Consider the following 21417-nt stretch of genomic DNA (forward strand, 5'->3'; position numbering starts at 1 on the left):
AATAAAAAGATTTCAGGGTCTGTTCAGAAACATTTTCTAGTTTTAAATTTGGCCCGAAGTATGCCAATTGACTATCCCAGGAGTATAGAATGAGTTTTCTGAGAATTTTGCAAGCAAATGCATTAGTCTGAGTTAAAATTAGTATTCTGTTTAAAAAAAAAAAATTTTGATCTTTGAAATACGTAGCACTCATTGTCTGATCTTTTGTTCTTTCATGATCTCAGTAATGGAATAATAGGCTCTTCAAATGTGTCATAGTTAAAATTTACTGAAATCTTGTGCATAAGTCACGTTATTTGTAGATTATTTTTGGTATTCATAGGAGCTTTTTCACTGTATTAATCATAATTGAAAGTTTCTTCTTCAGTAGAGATGAACAAATTTCTTTTATAGAGAGTTCCACAAAAAACTGTCCTTTACAAAATGGCTGCCATCTCCCTCTGTTCTGTTTTGGACTGAAGCCTCAGCTGCCCTCAGTGGTCATTTTGAGAAAGGCATCTGTTCACTTAAAAGAGGTACTAAGGCCTGGTCTCCCCTAAGTTATTTGTAAACCTGTGTTGATTAGGAGTTGATTTTTACTAATATAGTTATACTGGTACAAACCCTAGCATGGGTGCAGTTATACTGGTATAGTTTTATTTTGCTTCCTGAACTGGAATAAATTATACTAGTATGAACATTTCTATATGAGTATAATGGCATCCACACAGGAATGGGTTTTGGGAGGGAAGTATCTATTGTAGAGAAAAGACCTGAGTGTCTGCCCCCTGACAGCATAAGGCTCCATCATCTTCCCTGAGGAAGCTTGGTTGGCTTCACTCTCATTGCAAATGTAAGATAGTGGCTATTTTACCACGGGCAATTTTTGTCCGTTTTTGTTGAAGGAGATTTTATGCACCAGCCTCTGATAGATAAACTTAATTATGAAAAACAGTGGCAAAAATGATCATTAATCCTAAATATTTTTTCTCGAAAGCCACCTGTGGCACCAAATCTACTCAACAGAGACACAGAGGGAAGGAACTGTGTGTGTGCAGGGGGCTGGAAGGAGCAATTTGGAAGACAGGGAGGAGGGTAAAAATGAGGGGTACACTCGGGTGGTTTTCTGCTGCTCTGGCAAAAAAGAGTAGCTGTAAACCTAGCTAAACTAGCCAATATGAGCTGGCTGCTTTGCTCTGCTCCAGAATGGCATAAAACAGCTAGAGAGTACCAGTGAATCTAGCCATAGAAGTTAAAAGGATGATTTTTCATATTTTCAAATCACTAGAAATATCATATGGTAAGAGCTCTTTGAGACTTTTGTTTAGTGTTATGATTTTTTTTTTTAAAATCAACAGCCCAAGAAGATTTCCAGACAAACTATATTAAAATGGAGTTAAAATTGAGAGTACAAATCAGTATTTAGGATAAAATGACGGGGATGTTGTAATTATTCTCAAGCTAAGTGTTATAAATTCAGGAAATTCAGTTAAGGTTCAGTGTAAAAATGTAAAATATGGCATCAGGCAGTAAAAAAACCAAAAACCTAATGTTGAAAAATTTGTTTAAGACCACAAAGACCAAGGTTTAATCCTAATGTGTGTTTTTTTGTTTTTGTTGTTTTTGTTTTTTGTTTTTTTTTAAAAGGAGTGTTACTGGGCAGATTTAAGGTTGCTTGGTTGCCCTACCACATTTCCTATCTTAACATGTTTGGATTTCTTTTATGACTAAATAAATGACTACACAAGGTGCAAGATGGTAAAGATCAGGTCAGATATCTCCAATAATTGAGATATTGCTCTCTTAGAAAGCAGTCTAAATGTGCTGTGATGTATTTGGAAACTGGATACCAAGGCAGGCTCAATTTTGAGATTTGTGTAGTTGCAGGTCAATAGTACAGGTTTGCATAATTAATCTTAGTCACATATTTAAGAATAAAATAACCCTATAGAGAATGCTGCCATAGAGTCTGTTTGTTGATAACATGGCTGCCTCTCTGTTAGACTGAGATATCATTTGGTTTAATTAGTCAAGCATCTTTAAGTTTTAAGTACAGTGGCAGTCTGTATCAGTGTGATCTTTTGGAGCTATTATTTTGCTTATTCAGTTACTTTTTTTTCTTCTGAATAATTTTGAGTTGTATCAAAAGTGGCTGATCATTCCAGGCTACTTCAGTGAAGAAGTTATTTGTTTCTGTGTGCTGGTGAACCAATAAAAGAGGCTTTTAAGAAGAGATAGTTGCTCTCATCTTACTCAGCACAGTAATCTGAGTGTTTACATGTTACAAAGCATTTTTTAATATATAAGGTGGACACTTGGATGTGGGGGAATTTTAACTTTTTACATTATTTTGCATCATATTGTTGGAAAATATATTTTGACGTTAGTATTACAGGAACCTAATGTTGGTGATTGGAAGCCAGTTTCTATTTTTAGACAATTGGGAAAAAACAATATTTTTGTTCTTTAACTTCAATTTTTAATATTAAAAATTGAAGCGCATCATGCAGGTTACTGAAGATGCAAGTCTGTGTGGTTTTCCTGATGCATATGTTGAAAAGAGATTATACCGTTAGAGTAATGTAGTAGGTACTGTAACAGCCATAATTGTGCTTTTCTGCTCCAACAGCTCTTTAAAGTAAGTTTAAAAAATGGACAGGACTGCATTATTTAAAATTTCATCTGGATTAGTTCACTCCGTTTCCAGGTGCCCTAGTACCCATCTATATGTGGAAAATTAGAAGTTGGGTTATATAACTGATTATAACGGTAACAAATACTGCCTGCTCTTGTTTTCATGGAAAAATGTTGAGAACATCCAAGTGTAGTTTGCACTAGTTCTTATGCAGCTGCTGGAACAGGTATTGGAGGATTGGGTACTAAAAATATAAGTTGAAACAGTGAAGTTTGGCTGCCAGAACCATTATTGGTGGTAATTCCTGAGAAGGGAAGAACCCAGCTTCCCCCTCAGATCCTACAATTTTATGAAATATAGTTGCATTTAGCAAGGACGCTCGTATACAGTGTGTGTGTGTGTGTGTGTGTGTGTGTGTGTGTGTATATGTGTATATATATGTGTGTATATATTTTACTGACATTCCTTCCCCCCTCAAAAAAAAATCAGGAGAGAATGGGAGAAAAAGGCAGAAAGCCAGAAAAAGGAATGGGAGGGCTGAGGAAGGGAAAGGGGAGAAACATTTCAGTTTCCATCCACTAGGATAGTTTGTGTATCTGATATAAAGAACCGTGATTGTAAGTAATTTTTGGAGTTCTGATATCCTTTCAAATTTGAGAGAAACTTATTTACAGTCTTATTAATTATTACTTTCATGTTGTCTGCTAACCCAAACAAAAATCAAATTTATTTTGTAATTGCAGTGATTTTAGCGCTTAAGAAAGGAGGTAGGATAGCTGACATTATATCATCTCTGTCCTTACCTGCAACTACCAGTTTATTTCAATGTTAGCTCTTTCCTGAGCAGTCTTTGTATCTATTTACCCTTTGCAGTGATTTTTTAAATCTAAGACTAGTAGAAATCATTTTTTGCTTTGAGTAAGCAAGATAAAACACCAATTCTCTCTGTGTAAATGTTGTGCATTATGAGCCTTCATCTGTAGCCCACTGAAGTCAACTGAGGTTCTCTGGTTTTCAATGGGGTTTCGGTCAGGCCCTAATATGCTATATACACAAGGGTAATCTGCAGTATAAAAATGTTTCTTGGAACAAAGAGGCACTTGAAAATAAACCTTTTCTTCTTGTTTTGAAAACAGAACTATATCTGTTCTTTTTTTTATTTATTTTTGACAGAAGAGTAGCAGCTCTGAATCCTTAAGTGACAAAGGTTCTGCTGAACTGAAGAAAAGCTTTGATGCAGTGGTATTCGACGTTCTCAAGGTTACACCAGAAGAATACGCTGTAAGCAATCAACAAGTTATCTTTTTGTGGGAATACTTATACTTTTGGTGCTGTTTCTTTTCCGCTCTTAACAACCTTATTTCTCTCCACCTCCTACCCACAGGGCTTCAAAAAGTGGCCCTCTGTGATTCCTTCTGTCAGAGGCTCCAGCTTCCTCCTGGCCCCAGGCTGGATAGTACAGGACATACGGTTCTGGGGGAAAATCTAAGACTGGGAGTGTGTTGGGGTCACCCTGCAGTATAACCAAGGCTGATGAGAGCCTGAGAGTAATCCAACTGTGGCTGACAGGTTGCAGTTACACACAAACACTCAGGTTGTGGCTTGCATGCTGGAAGGTTGTTTGTGAGCAGCCCAAGTAGGAATTCCTTCAGCAATGCATTGTAAGGCACCCAAAGTTGCAGGGCAGGGGTGACATCTGCTCATTAGTCTGGATTGTACCCTGGTTTGTTACAGAAAGGTGGTTTTATGATTTAAAGAATTGGACTTGAGATCTGTATTGTGTTAAGAACATAAGAATGGCCATACTGGGTCTGACCAATGGTCCATATAGACCAGTTTCCCGTCTTCTGACGGTGGCCAATATCAGCTGCTTCAGAGAGAATGAACAGAAAAGGGGCAATGTTGAGTGGTCCAGTCCCACCTTCTGGCAATTGGAGGTATAGGACACCTGGGACATGGGGTTGTGTCCCTGACCATCTTGGCTAATAGTCATTGATGGTCCTATCCTCCATGAATTTATCTAGTTCTTTTTTCTTAATCCAGTTACATTTTTGGCCTTAACATCATCCTATGGCAATGAGTTACACAAGTTAACTGTCCCTTGTGTGAAGAAATATTTCCTTTTGTTTATTTTAAACCTTCTGCCTATTAATTTAATCAGGTGACCCCTGTTCTTGTGTTATGTGAAGGTGTAAATAATGCTCCCTATTAACTTTCTCTGTACCATTCATATGTAATGGACCTCTTGTCATATCCTCCCTTAAAGCAGGTCTACTGTAGAAGCACTACATTGATACAGCTGCGCTGCTGTAGCACGTCTGGTGAAGATGCTTTGTGCCGACGGGAGAGTGTTTCCTGCTGATGTAATGCTAGTGTGGACAGCGCTTAGGTTGCATCACACAGCAGGGTGTCCTTTTCACACCCCTGAGTAATGCAATTTAGATTGATTTAAATGGTAGAGTAGAACTGCCTTTAGTCATCTTTCCTAAATTGAACAGTCCCAATCTTTTTAATCTCTCCTCATATGGAAGCTGTTCCATAGTCCTAATCATTTTTGTTGCCCGTGGGCAAGTCACCTTTACTTTGCCTCAGTTTCTCATCTATAAAATATGGTTTATAATACTTGAGTAATAATATCATTTGAGCAGGATTAGCTCCAGGTTTTAGCTCCTTAGTGTGAAACTGGTATAATTCCCTTAGGTCATGAGGATTGGTGACCTTTAAGGGCAGCAGTAGCAGTGCAGAGCAGTGGTTTTCAAAGTTTTTTTTTTTTTTTTCCTGGCGACCCAGTTGAAGAAAATTGTTGATGCCCGCAATGGAGCAGAGCTGGGGATGAGGGGTTTGGTATGTGGGAGGGGGCTCCGGGTTTTGAAACTCAGGGCTGTGGCAGGGGGTGCGGTGTGGGAGGGGGTCAGGGCTCTGGGTGGGGGTGCAGGCTCTGGGGTGGAGCCGGGGATGAGGGGTTTGAGGTGCAAGATGGGGCTCTGGGTTTGGGAGGGGTGGGGGGCTGAGGACTGGCGTAGGGGATTGGGGCATGGGTTTACCTCGGGCAGCTCTCAGTCAGCAGTGCAGCCGGGGGTGCTAAGGTAGGCTTCCTGCCTGTCCTGGCACCGCAGCCTATGCTGCACCTTGGAAGTGGCCAGCAGCAGGTCCAGCTCCTAGGTGGAGGCGTGCAGCTCTTGCCTGCAGGCAACCCCCTCAGCTCCCATTGGCTGGTTCATGGCCAATGGGAGTGCAGAGCTGGTGCTTGGGGCAAGGGCAGCGTGCGGAGACCTGTGGCCCCCCTGCCTAGGAGCTGGACCTGCTGCTGGCTGCTTTCAGGGGGAAGCGCGGTGTCAGAACAGGTAGGGACTAGCCTGCCTTAGCCGGGCAGTACCGCTGATGGGACTTTTAATGGCCCAATTGGCGGTGCTGACCAGAACTGCCACGACCCAGTGCCCTACATTCCGCACCCAGTACTGGGTTGCGACCTGCAGTTTGAAAACCATTGGTGTAGAGTGAAAGCTGGATGTCCTCTTTATAATAACATTTTCTCCTAATGCTTCAGTTAGTTCTTATTGATCTATAATTGATGCAGGAACTCCCTGTTAGACTGTGCATCTGCATTACTTCAGTTCTTCTAGAGATGGTCATGTATCCTTATAACACTTATCCGTACTTTTCCAGTCTTATGCTAAGGAACTGAGGTCTGTCTGTCTAGTACAAATGCCTAAATTCCTTTTGAGAAGTTTGCCTTGAATGCTCCAACATACTCTGCAGTGCTTCAGTACTTTTTTTTTGAGGAAGGAGGCTTTGGTACTTTTTCACAGTGCTCTGGTTCCTACCCTGTCATGTTAGTTTCTGCTTTGATATGCTAGACCCTATTCTGATGTGTGTTTTGTGTTTGGTTTGGTTGTTGAGACTTCAATGTCTGTCCCAGTAGTGAAGCACGGTATTTTTCTCCAATGTGTGACTTGGGGTAGTCCAGCATGTTGATTTTGGGGATTTCAGGTTTCTTAGCATATTGAGGCTATTTGGTGTTCTCAGCATTGGGAGGATCTTTTATCAGTCTCACTGACTGTGTCTGTTGGGATTTTTAATGTTTCGTTCCTGTCTTTCAGATACATTTTTGAAGAAGGAAGTAATTACTTTAGTGGTTTCAAACCATAGTAGAACTATGTCCAGGAGGAATGGCAATGTTTTTATTGTGTTATCTGTCTTGTAGTCTAATAAGATATTCAAGAAAGTCAGATTTTCTGTGGATATAATCTTATGCACTAAGAAACTGTGCACGGTACCTCCATACCCTTTTTGAAGTCTTGATATTGGTATGGGGTAGTGTTTCCCCTCTGAAGACACACAAGCTGGAGAAGCAGGCAGCCAGTCAGTTCTCCACCTTCCTGGGGGTGGTGAGGTCACGCTTCAGCCCTGGGATTGAGGGTGGCAGGCTCCAGCCATGGGACTTCTGGCTCTGTTCTCCAGCTCCGTGGTGGTTGGTTCTGGCCCTGAGCTCACCCCCATCACCCCTGGTTCCCACTGCCTCCCCTAGTGCCCCATCGTCCCGGCCCCTGCTCACTCTGTACCTACCTCTCCATCCAGGGCTTAATAATTTGTCCCTGGGCTTGTCAGGGCTAAGTAAGTCTGCTTGGAAAACTGATATTTGTACGTTGGTTAATATCTCATTTCACAGCAGATTTAGTAGCTAGCAAGACTTAAGAAACAAAACAACCAAAAAAGCAGAAGAAACCATAAAAAAAGACAAGAATGTGCAAAGCACCTTATTTGTGTTTCTATTCTGTTTAGGTCCAGTAAAGAATAGAAACAGCAGTACATTTTTATTATTGTCTACCAAAAAAAAAAATCCTACATAAATAAATTACAATGATTTGGATATGTATATGTGCATATTTGTTTTTCCTAAAGTTAATTAAAAGTATTTTAGGAAAAATTGTCAAGCAGCCACCAGCAAGAGTAGGTTTCCAAAAAATTTGTTGTGAGAACCCCTGATAGGTTCAAAGGTTGGTTTTATGAACTGAGTGAGGACTATTTAGTGAGTGCTCTCTCTCAATCTATTAAATAGTATTCATCATAGCAATACATTTTCCCAGAAGAGTAAGTGAACTGCAGGCTTTGATGGTGAATCCACCATTTACAGTTTTCCACAAACACAAAATGAGCCTTCATCCACATCCTATATTCCTGCTCAAAGTAGTAACTAACTTCCCTCAAACAGTCAGTTTCTCTACCAATATGCTTTCCCAGCTTTCATGTATACTTGGATGAATAGAGACTCTACACATTACTCTAAAAGAGCATTGCCATATTATTTTAAAAAAAGCTGTAGAAAATCCTCACAACTCTTCATATCGTTTAGAGAATTGTAAGGGTCAGGCTATTTTTTCTCAATGCTTCTCCAGACGGGTTAGGGTTAGGGTATTGAAGAGAATACAAGCTAGACTGTTCCTCTTCCTGTGAGGGTTAAGGCGTGCTCCACTAGGACTAAGTCAGCCTCTTTGTCCTGCTTTAAATGTCTCTGTTGAAATCTGTTGAATTGTAACTTGAAGCTCTATACACAAATCCACTAAATATTATTTCTTTAATTTTAGCATCATGTCCAATGCACAATTTGGTAGAGCAGTTTTTCAGTCACAGTTGAATTAGAATTCTGTGTCATAGTACTGGTTATCAGACTATCTCTAGCGTGGGAATGTGTAGAGGCCACTTGAAGCAGCAGCAGACATTACTTACTCACTCTTAGCCCTGGTCTACACTACGAGTTTAGGTCGAATTTAGTAGTTAGATTGATTTAACCTGCACCCAACCATTTTTTGTCGACTTAATGGGCTCTTAAAATCGATTTCTGTACTCTTCCCCGACGAGGGGATTAGCGCTGAAATTGACATTGCCGGGTTGAATTTGAGTTACTGTGTATACAATTTGACAGTATTGGCCTCTGGGAGCTATCCCACAGGGCTCCATTTTGCCCATTCTGGACAGCACTCTCAACTCTGATGCACTGGCCAGGTGGAAAGGAAAAGCCCCACGAACTTTTGAATTTCATTTCCTGCTTGGCCAGAGTGGCAAGCTGATCAGCATAGGTGACAGTGCAGATCTCATCAGCAGAGGTGACTATGGAGTCCCAGAATTGCAAAAGAGTTCCAGCATGGACCGAACGGAGGTACTGGATCTGATCACTTTATGGGGAGACGAATTCGTGCTATCAGAACTCTGTTCCAAAAGACAAAATGCCAAAATATTTGAAAAAAATCTCCCAAGGGCATAAAGGACAGAGGCTATCACAGGGACCCACAGCAGTGCTGTGTGAAACTTAAGGAGCTCAGGCAAGCCTACCAAAAAACCCAAGAGGCAAACGGCCGCTCCGGGTCAGAGCCCCAGACATGCTGCTTCTATGATGAGCTGCATGTATTTCTAGGGGGTGCTCCTACAACTATCCCACACCTGTACGTGGACTCCTGCAAGGGAGTCTCACGCAACAGGGATGAGGATTTTGGGGCGAGGAAGATGATAGTGCACCAGGCAAGCGGAGAAACCGTTCTCCTCGACAGCCAGGAACTCTCTATCACCCTGGAGACAGTACCCTCCCAACCCGGGCTCCTGGACCTTGAAGGCAGAGAAGGCAGCTGTGGTGAGTGTACCTTTATAAATATAATATATGGTTTAAAAACAAGCGTGTTTAATGATTACTTTGCCCTGAAGACTTGGGATGCATTTGTGGCCGGTACAGCTACTCGAAATGTCTGTTAATGTGTCTGGGGATGGAGTGGAAATCCTCCAGGGACATCTCAATGAAGCTGTCCTGGAGGTACTCCCAAAGCCTTTGCAAAAGGTTTCTGGAAAGGGCAGCCTTATTGCGTCCTCCATGGTAGGACACTTTACCATGGCAGGCCAGTAGCATGTAGTCTGGAATCATTGCATAAGAAAGCATGGCAGCGTGTGGTCCAGGTGTTTGCTAGCATTCAAACAACATCTGTTCTTTATCTCTCTGTGTTATCCTCAGGAGAGTGATATCATTCATGGTCGCCTGGTTGAAATAGGGGAATTTTATTCAGGGGACATTCAGAGGTGGCCATTCCTGCTGGGCTGTTTGCCTTTGGTGGAAAAGAAATCATCGCCACTGTTAGCCACGTAGTGGGGGGGAGGAGTGAAGCGATCATCCCAGAGAGTTGGGTGTGTGTGTGGGGTTTAGTTGGGTTTGTGCTGCATGTTAACCTGCAAACATCAGCTCCTCCTTTTAAATCGCCAGTGTGTCTTTTTCAATTTTAATCTCCTTTTTTCCTCCCGCAGATGCAAATGTTTCAATGCTGCCACTAGCATCTCCATCCCAGAAGCTAGCACAGATAAGGCAAAAAAACCGTACTCGTAATGAAATGTTCTCTGAGCTCATGCAGTCCACCCAAACTGAAAGAGCCCAGCAGAATTTGTGGAGGCAGACAATGGCAGGAAAGCACAAAATGAACACAAGTACAGGAGGGACGTGCGAGAGAGGAGAGGTGGTGAGATCAAGAGGAAAGGTGGCAGCAGCATGATGAGAGGAGGCAGGATGCAATGCTGAGGCTACTGGAGGATCAAACTGATATGCTCTGGCATATGGTTGAGGTGCAGGATAGGCACAGACCGCCATTGCAGCCCCTGTGAAACCAATCGTACCTCCTTCCCAAGTTCCATAGCCTCCTCACCCAGAAGCTCAAGAACACGGGGGAGGGAGGCTCTCTGGGCACCCAACCACTTCACCCCGGAGGACTGCCCAAACAACAGAAGGCTGGCATTCAATAAGTTTTGAAGTGCAGTGTGGGCTTGTCCTTCCCTACCCCTCCCGGGCTACCTTGGCAGTTATCCCCCTATTTGTGTGATGAATTAATAAAGAATGCATGAATTTGAAAGAACAATGATTTTATTGCCTCTGCAAGCAGTGATCAAAGGGGGGTGGGGAGGGGAGGGTGGTTGGCTTACAGGGAAGTAGAGTGAACCATGGGGGTGAGTTTTCATCAAGGAGAAACAAACAGAACTGTAACACCGTAGCCTAGCCAGTCATGAAACTGGTTTTCAAAGCTTCTCTGATGCACAGCGCACTCTGCTGTGCTCTTCTAATTGCTGTGGTGTCTGGCTGCGCGTAATGAGTGGCCAGGCGATTTGCCTCAACTTCCCACCCCGCAGTAAACGTCTTCCCCCTTACTCTCACAGATATTGTGGAGTGCACAGCAAGCAATAATAACAATGAGAGTATTGGTTTCGCTGAGGTCTAACCGAATCAGTAAACTGCACCAGCGCACTTTTAAACGTCCAAGTGCTCATTCTACCACTATTCTACACTTGCTCAGCCTATAGATGAACAGCTCCTGACTACTGTCCAGGCTGCCTGTGTATGGCTTCATAAGCCATGGCATTAAGGGGTAGGCTGGGTCCCCAAGGATAACTGTAGGCATTTCAACATCCCCAGTGGTTATTTTCTGGTCTTGAAAGTAAGTCCCTTGCTGCAGCTGTTCAGACAGACCGGAGTTCCTGAAGATGCGAGCATCATGTACCTTTCCCAGGCATCTCACGCTGATGTTGGTGAAACATCCCTTGTGATCCACCAGTGCTTGCAGCACCATTGAAAAGTACCCCTTTTGGTTTATGTACTGGCTGCCTTGGTATTCCGGTCCCAAGATAGGACTATGCGTTCTATCTGTAATTCCACCACATTAGGGAATCCCATTGCAGCAAAGCCATCCACTATGACTTGCACATTTCCCAGAGTCACTACCCTTGATAGCAGCACAGTGATTGCGTTGGCTACTTGGATCACAGCAGCTCCCACAGTAGATTTGCCCACTCCAAATTGATTCCCGACTCACCGGTAGCTGTCTGGTGTTGGCAAGCTTCCAGAGGGCTATTGCCACTCGCTTATGAACTGTGAGAGCTGCTCTCATCTTGGTATTCTTGCGCTTCAGGGCAGGGGAAAGCAAGTCACAAAGTTCCATGAAAGTGCCCTTACGCATGCGAAAGTTTCGCAGCCACTGGGAATCATCCCAGACTCGCAACACTATGCGGTCCCACCAGTCTGTGCTTGTTTCACAGGCCCAGAATCGGCGTTCCATGGCATGAGCCTGCCCCATTGCCCCCAGGATAGCCAAATTGCCAGGGCCCGTGCTTTGAGAGAAGTCTGTGTCCATGTCCTCATCACTCTTGTCACTGTGCTGCCATCGCCTCCTCGCCTGCTTTTGCAGGTTCTGGTTCTGCACATACTGCATGATAATGCGCAAGGTGTTTACTCATAACTGTGCTTATAACTGCCGCAATGATCTGAGCGGGTTCCATGCTTGCTGTGGTATGGTGTCTGCAGGAGAGCAGAGTTGCAGTGGAAGCAGTGGTTGGATGACCAGATTTGCAGGCCTACTGCACTGACTGCTGCCAGAACACAACAGCTGAGCAAGCTGCACGCTTACTGTGTTATGGCGAGACGAGCAGCCGAGCAGAGTTGCGGCGGAAGCGGCCCTGTGAGACCACCAGGACAGCGGAGTGCCAGCGGAAGTGGTGGATGACGACTGTCGTATAGAGGACCTGTGAGGTGGATTCATAGCATCAGGAGAGCAGAGTGGCAGTGGAAGTGGTGGTTCAATGACGACAGTTGGCAGTCCTACTGCACCGTCTGCTGAAAGCAGTGTGGCGCCCGCACGGAAAAAAGGTGTTGCTTTCATGGAGGGAGGGGCGACTGACGACATACCCAAAACCACCCACAACAATGTGTTTGCCCCATCAGGCATTGGGAGCTTAACCCAGAATTCCAATGGGCGGAGGAGACTGCAGGAACTGTGGGATAGCTATCCATAATGCAACACTCCGAAAGTAGACGCTAGCCATGGTATTGTGGACGCACTCTGCCAACTTTAAAGCGCTTAGTGCATTAGTGTGGGGACACACACAATCGACTGTATAAAATTGCTTTCTAAAAAATTGACTTCTGTAAATTCGACCTAATTTCATACTGTAGACATACCCTTACATTCCCCTTATCCTCAAAATCCTTATTACAGTTGCAGACCTGAGGAGATTATGGAAGGAACTTATTGAGACACTCCCTTTTATAGCCTTACCCTCAGAACATTTGGGAATAATGAGGAGGAGGAGCAGGAAGGCATGTGAGAGCATTCCAATGACACTTCTATGAAGTGTTCCTTGGGGAATGAATGTGTAGAATCCATCTCAAACTGTGGGTACAGGTGAGTAAACCTCTATTTCTGTTTGCGTATGGGCTAAGCCTAACATCCGGGTTCCTGATAGAAAAGCAGAGTTCTGTAGCCCGGGTGACTCTAAGCAGGTACTCTGGTGTTGGATGTCTTGGAAGTAACCTGAGAAGAATGCTGAGAAAAATAGGTTTGTGGTGTGGGGCAAACAAACCAGCAAGTACCTCTTTACCTACATCACACAAAAACTGGTTGATTATCGTTAAGATTAATTCCATCAAGGAACATGTGCCAGTTATTTTGACTTGTCATGAATTAGTCAGTTTGACTTGTCTCTGCAGTTACATTCATGCAATTTTTGTATTTTTAACCACTCAGTTACCATAAGTTAAATCGCCCGTTCTGTAATAGGGGGACTTTCATCAAAGCTGACAAACTTCTGTTGAACCCATGTTGCTCTTGTGATCTTAAATTTCTTACATGGAAGATATTTTTCGCATGACAATGACCTCAGGTTGCAGGGTGAATGAGGTTTAGGAACACTCTGAAGCTTCATCTTCTTGTTCAACTCAAAGCCTATTCTTCTGTTAGCATTGTTCTTATGCCCACATCCCTGTCCTGGTGAGGTCCTTCTCCATATACTGAATGTTTAGATCATTGGTATTTTATATGGAATAGTCTGTAAAGCCCATTTAAGAAGTCTACCCTATACTCCTGGGAAAATACTGTGCCAAAAAATTAAAAATTATGACACTATTTGAAAATTCTGCAAAATTCAGCATATTTTATTTGTCAAAATAACAGTATAATCATGCTAGTTACAATTATTTTGGTAATTTATTTCAAAATATCTCTCACCAAGTATATCTGTAACAATACAGACTTAAAAAAATTTTTCTGGTCATTTTTTTGACAAATAGATTACTATATTAATACAGAACTTTTTGTTGTTCATTTAAATTTAAATACAGAACTGTATTTCCTGCACCTCTTAGAAGCAGTGCAAAGGCTTGGGGGAGTTGAGGGTAATGGAAGGGAGAGGGAGGGAGATTGAGAGTGAACCTGGAGGATGTTGGGTGGCGGTAGGAGGTTTTTCTTTTGGGAGTGAGGGGAGAGGAATTGTTAAGTGTTGGGAAGCCTACCCCATGCAGACCTGGCTGACCCCAAGCATCTCCCATTCAGTCAGGCATATCTGCCCCTCTCTCCACACACCTCGTTCTCCTTGGGTCTCTGCAGTCCTCCTCCCCAGGCTCAGCACTATCACCCCACTAGCTCCTGAGCCCATGCTCCAGTCTGACCCTCCACTAGCCATTCTGAATCCCAGCCCTATGTGACCCACTCTGTCCTAACCCGGCTCTGCGGGCAGGGTGCTGTGATGAACTCTACTCCGAGGGGAATTCTGCAGCAGTGGGCATAGAATTTTGTATTTTCCTGTATAAAATAAATTTTTCTTACATGTTTCAGAGTAGCAGCCGTGTTAGTCTGTATTCGCAAAAAGAAAAGGAGTACCCGTGGCACCTTAGAGACTAACACATTTATTTGAGCATAAGCTTTCGTGAGCTACAGCTCACTTCATCGGATGCATTTGGTGGAAAAAACAGAGGAGAGATTTATATACACACACACACAGAGAACATGAAACAATGGGTTTATCATACACACTGTAAGGAGAGTGATCACTTAAGATAAGCCATCACCAGCAGCAGGGGGGGGGAAAGGAGGAAAACCTTTCATGGTGACAAGCAAGGTAGGCTAATTCCAGCAGTTAACAAGAATATCAGAGGAACAGTGGGGGGTGGGGTGGGAGGGAGAAATACCATGGGGAAATAGTTTTACTTTGTGTAATGACTCATCCATTCCCAGTCTCTATTCAAGCCTAAGTTAATTGTATCCAGTTTGCAAATTAATTCCAATTCAGCAGTCTCTCGTTGGAGTCTGTTTTTGAAGCTTTTTTGTTGAAGTATAGCCACTCTTAGGTCTGTGATCGAGTGACCAGAGAGATTGAAGTGTTCTCCAACTGGTTTTCGAATGTTATAATTCTTGACGTCTGATTTGTGTCCATTCATTCTTTTACGTAGAGACTGTCCAGTTTGGCCAATGTACATGGCAGAGGGGCATTGCTGGCACATGATGGCATATATCACATTGGTAGATGCGCAGGTGAACGAGCCTCTGATAGTGTGGCTGATGTGATTAGGCCCTATGATGGCATCCCCTGAATAGATATGTGGACAGAGTTGGCAACAGGCTTTGTTGCAAGGATAGGTTCCTGGGTTAGTGGTTCTGTTGTGTGGTGTGTGGTTGCTGGTGAGTATTTGCTTCAGATTGGGGGGCTGTCTGTAAGCAAGGACTGGTCTGTCTCCCAAGATCTGTGAGAGTGATGGGTCGTCCTTCAGGATAGGTTGTAGATCCTTGATGATGCGTTGGAGAGGTTTTAGTTGGGGGCTGAAGGTGATGGCTAGTGGCGTTCTGTTGTTTTCTTTGTTGGGCCTGTCCTGTAGTAGGTGACTTCTGGGTACTCTTCTGGCTCTGTCAATCTGTTTCTTCACTTCAGCAGGTGGGTATTGTAGTTGTAGGAATGCATGATAGAGATCTTGTAGGTGTTTGTCTCTGTCTGAGGGGTTGGAGCAAATGCGGTTATATCGTAGCGCTTGGCTGTAGACAATGGATCGAGTGGTATGATCTGGATGAAAGCTAGAGGCATGTAGGTAGGAATAGCGGTCATTAGGTTTCCGATATAGGGTGGTGTTTATGTGACCATCGCTTATTAGCACCGTAGTGTCCAGGAAGTGGATCTCTTGTGTGGACTGGTCCAGACTGAGGTTGATGGTGGGAGGGAAATTGTTGAAATCATGGTGGAATTCCTCAAGAGCTTCTTTTCCATGGGTCCAGATGATGAAGATGTCATCAATGTAGCGCAAATAGAGTAGGGGCATTAGGGGACGAGAGCTGAGGAAGCGTTGTTCTAAGTCAGCCATAAAAATGTTGGCATACTGTGGGGCCATGCGGGTACCCATCGCAGTGCCGCTGATTTGAAGGCCACTAGCCATCACCTTCAGCCCCCAACTAAAACCTCTCCAACGCATCATCAAAGATCTACAACCTATCCTGAAGGACGACCCATCACTCTCACAGATCTTGGGAGATAGACCAGTCCTTGCTTACAGACAGCCCCCCAATCTGAAGCAAATACTCACCAGCAACCACACACCACACAACAGAACCACTAACCCAGGAACCTATCCTTGCAACAAAGCCCGTTGCCAACTCTGTCCACATATCTATTCAGGGGATACCATCATAGGGCCTAATCACATCAGCCACACTATCAGAGGCTCGTTCACCTGCGCATCTACCAATGTGATATATGCCATCATGTGCCAGCAATGCCCCTCTGCCATGTACATTGGCCAAACTCGACAGTCTCTACGTAAAAGAATGAATGGACACAAATCAGACGTCAAGAATTATAACATTCAAAAACCAGTTGGAGAACACTTCAATCTCTCTGGTCACTCGATCACAGACCTAAGAGTGGCTATACTTCAACAAAAAAGCTTCAAAAACAGACTCCAACGAGAGACTGCTGAATTGGAATTAATTTGCAAACTGGATACAATTAATTTAGGCTTGAATAGAGACTGGGAATGGATGAGTCATTACACAAAGTAAAACTATTTCCCCATGGTATTTCTCCCTCCCACCCCCCCCCCCCACTGTTCCTCTGATATTCTTGTTAACTGCTGGAATTAGCCTACCTTGCTTGTCACCATGAAAGGGTTTTCCTCCTTTCCCCCTCCTGCTGCTGGTGATGGCTTATCTTAAGTGATCACTCTCCTTACAGTGTGTATGATAAACCCATTGTTTCATGTTCTCTGTGTGTGTGTATATAAATCTCTCCTCTGCTTTTTCCACCAAATGCATCCGATGAAGTGAGCTGTAGCTCACGAAAGCTTATGCTCTAATAAATTTGTTAGTCTCTAAGGTGCCACGGGTACTCCTTTTCATTTTTCTTACATGCTGCAGTTCTGCCTTTTGCCCACCAGAGACTGCTGTGGCGGTGGAACAGCCCGCAGGAATGCTGTTGGCTGTTCTGGCACCACAGCGCCCTCTGGTGGGTAAAAGGCAGAACCACAGCACTTAGGCAAAATGTTTTTTATGCTGGGAAAATACAAAATTAAGTGAGAGAGATTAATTCTGCGTGTCTGCAGATGCACAGAATTCCACCAGGAATAACCCAACTTTGCGGGTATTTTTACACCAATTTGCTGGGCAATACTGTGACCAAAAGGACTGTATATAAATGAATCTGGTATCTTATTGCTTTGGCCTGACTGGGCTGGCCGATGGAAGGCTATATCAAGGTTCATTTATCTTGGGTAAGGTTGCCACCAATGTCTCTTCAGATGTTTCCATTGGAGATAACTGTATAATACACATGTGCAAAGCATTATTGTTTGAAAATTAGCCTCAAGAGGGAATCTTGTATGTGGCTCTCTGTTCCAGAGCTTGTTTCCAAGGTAAGGAGAAACCAAACTCTCCCATCCACTTCATTTTTCCAGCTGTCCCTTTTTTTTTTTTTCACTTGGCTGCTTTATTTACCTTACAGGAAGTTTATATGTTGTTTGTTGTCTCTTGTAGACTTGAATGTTTTGTGCACTGTTGGATGTTTAAGAGGAACCTTGCTCCTCTTTTGTATTTATGAATTAGAAAATAAAATCTTTCAAAACATTGGTCTTGATTATTGCAGGTGAAGGTTTGACTTTTTTTACTCTTCAGGAGTAAGAATCATTCACAGATAATATCTTTAAAAAAAGGTAAACTGTTCACAATTCTGCTTCTCAATATTTTATTTTATTCCTGGAATCTCATTGGCCTCCCTAGCTCCCCATAGTATTTGGAGATTATCTTTTAGAATGATCTTCATTCTTGCGCCTAGTTTTCATTTTTTCTTGGAGGTACTTTTGATTGTGTTGATGATTTTGCATGAGCTGTCATCACGGAAGTATCACTTCCTGTGCAATCAAAATAACGAACATTTGGAGGGGGAAATATCTGTATTTAGCAGTAGGTGGCATGTGATGGATTATTAAATCTTAATGGCTCGGGGAGAACTGTAACCCTTGAGCTAAGACCCAGGAGTTGAGAATTCTGCACGAGAGATAGCTTTACGGAAACTGTATTATAGGGAATTATTTTACCCTTTACTTCATAGGTATGTTCTGAAGATAAATTAATTTGTTTGTGAGACATTCAGAGACTAGGCTGATGAACGCCTTAGAAAAGTCTCTTTAAATTTAAAAAAAATTTAGCAAAATATCTCTCAGCAAAATATTTTTTAAAAAACATGTCCCTCAGTGCTGTATTTTTCTCAGTCGTATACACTCTGCTGTTTGGCATTCCAAGCCCAGCTACATACAATATCATAGTGCCTTCCCTAATCTGTGGTACCTCTATATGAAGGAAATGATGGTTTGGTTTTGTAATCTGGGATCTGGAACATGAATTGTCATTACACTTACATATTTAGGATAGCTGGCAAGGCTTGACGGGGCTCCATTGATTAACTCCTGTTCAACCAGGAGAGGAGGATGTTGAGCAGCAATGAGGTATGTCGATTTAGCCAATCCGCAGATTTTAGATCACCATTAGTGAGTGAGATACAAAGATATTCTTTTGCCCTGTTCCATATTTCACAGCATTTCAAAGCCACCAATTCAGCTCTAGTAAGAGAAACCATTAATTTGCATTAAGGTTTTAATGTTCTCTATTGAGACAGAATCTTAACATTGCATAAGAATCCTTATTACAGTCTTTTTCCATTACTCAAATTATTCCCCGAACTGGACAGATGTTCATTTTGCTAAATGGAGCTTTTGCTAGAGCTTCTAAATTGAGATTAACTGTCCTGCAATTGTAGTCCAGTTTACGCTCTCCAGCAAATGACTTTCCTTTTTGCCAACAAGGTTTGAATATGCAAAAAAATCATTTTTTTTAATGAGATAAATATTCACTTTAGGGTTCATGTTTGTGTGAATAGGCTTGAAGGACTCCATAGCTGAAATTCTATACTGTTAACTGAGTGACCGGGAGGTGGCATATCTGCTTACTGGTGGAGGCCTTAACTGGATGTAACTTCTCTTCTGGTGTTAGTTTATTTATATGATATCCTAGTCTGCTCATACTTGCCGAGATGGGAAAACAGATAAATTCACAAAAAAACCCTCAAAAACAAATCCTTATTTTTATTCCTGTAGGGAAACCCATCCTCGGCTCTCTTAGTACTTGGTTTTATTTCTCTTTTTTTAATTGTCCAATTCCATTTGGGTTTTCATTTATCCTATCTGCTTCCCATATTATTACAGGAAGGCTATATGATGAAGCAATAGCTAAAAGATTTTCAACTGGGCACGTTGATGTTAATGAGAAACGGGCAGAATGATACCATATGCAAGAAGATCTGTTGAGATTTATAACACCCCTGGTTCAATCAGTGCCAGAACTGATGAAAACAATAAAACGAACTCAGTAAATACCTCTGAACATAAAACCGGGTCCACATTATCAGAGAAGACGTAGGCAGAGAATACCAAGGACTATACTAAGACATGCTATATGATAAAATACCTGATTTTTCATGTTTCCAGTTTGATACTTCCTATAGCAAGCTTGGAAAGTGGGGAGGCTATGTCCTGTTGAATTACCAGTCATAGGCAACAAATTACTTGCCGAGTGGCAGGACTTTTTTGAAGTAATGAGCCAGGTGAGGGATGTGGACTATGAAATACTTTTGGTGTAGAAAGAAAAGACAAGATACAATGTACATTTATTAAAACCTCAGAGGAATAGGAAAATAGTGTTGAGCCCACAGTAACTCCTCACTTAACATTGTAGTTATGTTCCTGAAAAATGCTACTTTAAGCGAAATGATGTTAAGCGAATCCAATTGGGGGGGGTTAGGTTCCAGGGAAATTTTTTTTGCCAGACAAGACTATATTTTATATATATTTATATTTCATATATATATTTATCACATACACACAGAGCACAAGTTTTAAACAATTTAATACTGTACACAGCAATGATGATTGTGAAGCTTGGTTGAGGTGGTGAAGTCAGAGGGTGGGATATTTCCCAGGGAGTGTCTTACTGCTAAATGATGGAGCACTGGGCTGAACCCTAAAAGGTTAACATGTTGTTAATGTAGCCTCACAATCTGCAAGGCAGCATGAATTGGGGGGGGGGGAGACAGCATGGTAGAGAGAGACACACTCTCTGTGTGTGTGTGTGTGTGTGTGTGTGTGTGTGTGACGCATACATTGTCCCTTTAAATACGCTGACCCCACTCTATGTACACTGTCTTTTTAAGTAGATCAGCAGATTGAGACAGCAGCTGCTGCCAGCAAGCTCCCTCCATCCTGAGCCCTGTCATGTCTCCCACCTGTTCTGTGGTGATGGCCAGATGGGGTAAAGGAGTGGGGGGGAGGGGTGTACCCTGACATTAACACCCCTCTTCCCCCACCCCTTGCACTGCAAGCAGGAGGCTCCCGGGAGCAGCTCCAAGGCAGAGGGCAGGAGCAGCACATGGCAGTGGGGGGTGGGACAGCTGAACTGCCCGGCAAGTGATATCCTGCTGGGCAGCTGCTGCATAGGGAACTTAAGGGAGCGGGGAACTGATGGGGGGCTGCCAGTCCACGCTGATTCCAAGCCCCCACCAGCCAGCTGCAATGGGATGCTCTTTCTGCAAGCAGTGGACAGAGCAGGCGGCTGGCAAACAACAGTATAAGGGAGCATTGCACAATTTTAAACAAGGATGTTCTCTAATTGATCAGCAACATAACAATAAAACTTGGTTAACTGGGACAACTTTATGTGAGGAGTTACTGTAACGAACAGGAGGTAGTAATGTCTCCAGCTACCAGGTGAAGACCATACTCTTGTGCTCTTAGAGGAAAATGTCTCCAATGTACAGATGATGTAAAGAGATGAATTTGATAAGTGTCTTCACCACCACAACTGGAAAGTCTAATCTTGCTGATCTTTGGTTCCTGATGAAATCATGTTAGCAGTGTACATTCTGTATACCATATAGAACGTGGGGGGCAGCAAAACAAAAACTGAAGAGTATTGGGTTTAAGCATGTTAAGAGTCTTAAAGTGGTGCAGTCCATTTGATCTAGTGCCAAAACCAAATATGCTAGTGTTCTGTTTTGTACTGGATTAGATGCTGTATGGCCCTGACAAAACCAAGGTCCTAGATCTTTTAGAGGGCTATTGGCCAATATTCTTAGGACCTGAGACCAAAGAGAAAATGGCAATTGCAACTCTTTTGGGCTGTACAATTTCTATACCCTTCCTGTGATGGGGTTCATTCTATTCTGGTGCCCCTCCATTGGTGTAAGCTTCCTTATGCAGCTTGAGCCAGTGGAGATAGTTGGAGTAGCCAGCCTGCTGCTCCAACTTCCAGTGGGACTGAGTGAATATGGGTCAGAGAGCTGCAACCAGTGCATGGCAGCTACCAGTCTCTACTATATCTGAGAGCAGATCAAATATAGTGGGGAATTGGGCCCCTAGAGTATGAATGGGGGGGGGAAAACATTTTACCTTTTCTTAGGATTTCTGAAACAGACTTTTGTTTCAC

The 21417-nt window shown here is 43.0% G+C and overlaps 1 protein-coding gene across 17 annotated transcripts in view; it reads left to right on the plus strand.

Moving 5' to 3' along the window:
- The window catches only part of RALGPS2 (Ral GEF with PH domain and SH3 binding motif 2), a 275554-nt gene that overhangs the window by 56761 nt on the left and 197376 nt on the right, over positions 1-21417 (plus strand). For all 17 annotated transcript variants that reach the window (XM_038412443.2, XM_043491442.1, XM_038412449.2 and 14 more), the window contains one exon: positions 3788-3895. In XM_038412443.2, the coding sequence (XP_038268371.1) occupies positions 3788-3895 (108 nt within the window). The remainder of the gene's footprint in view (positions 1-3787; positions 3896-21417) is intronic.

This window comes from Dermochelys coriacea, chromosome 8 (genome assembly GCF_009764565.3).
Source record: "Dermochelys coriacea isolate rDerCor1 chromosome 8, rDerCor1.pri.v4, whole genome shotgun sequence".
NCBI lineage: Eukaryota > Metazoa > Chordata > Testudines > Dermochelyidae > Dermochelys > Dermochelys coriacea.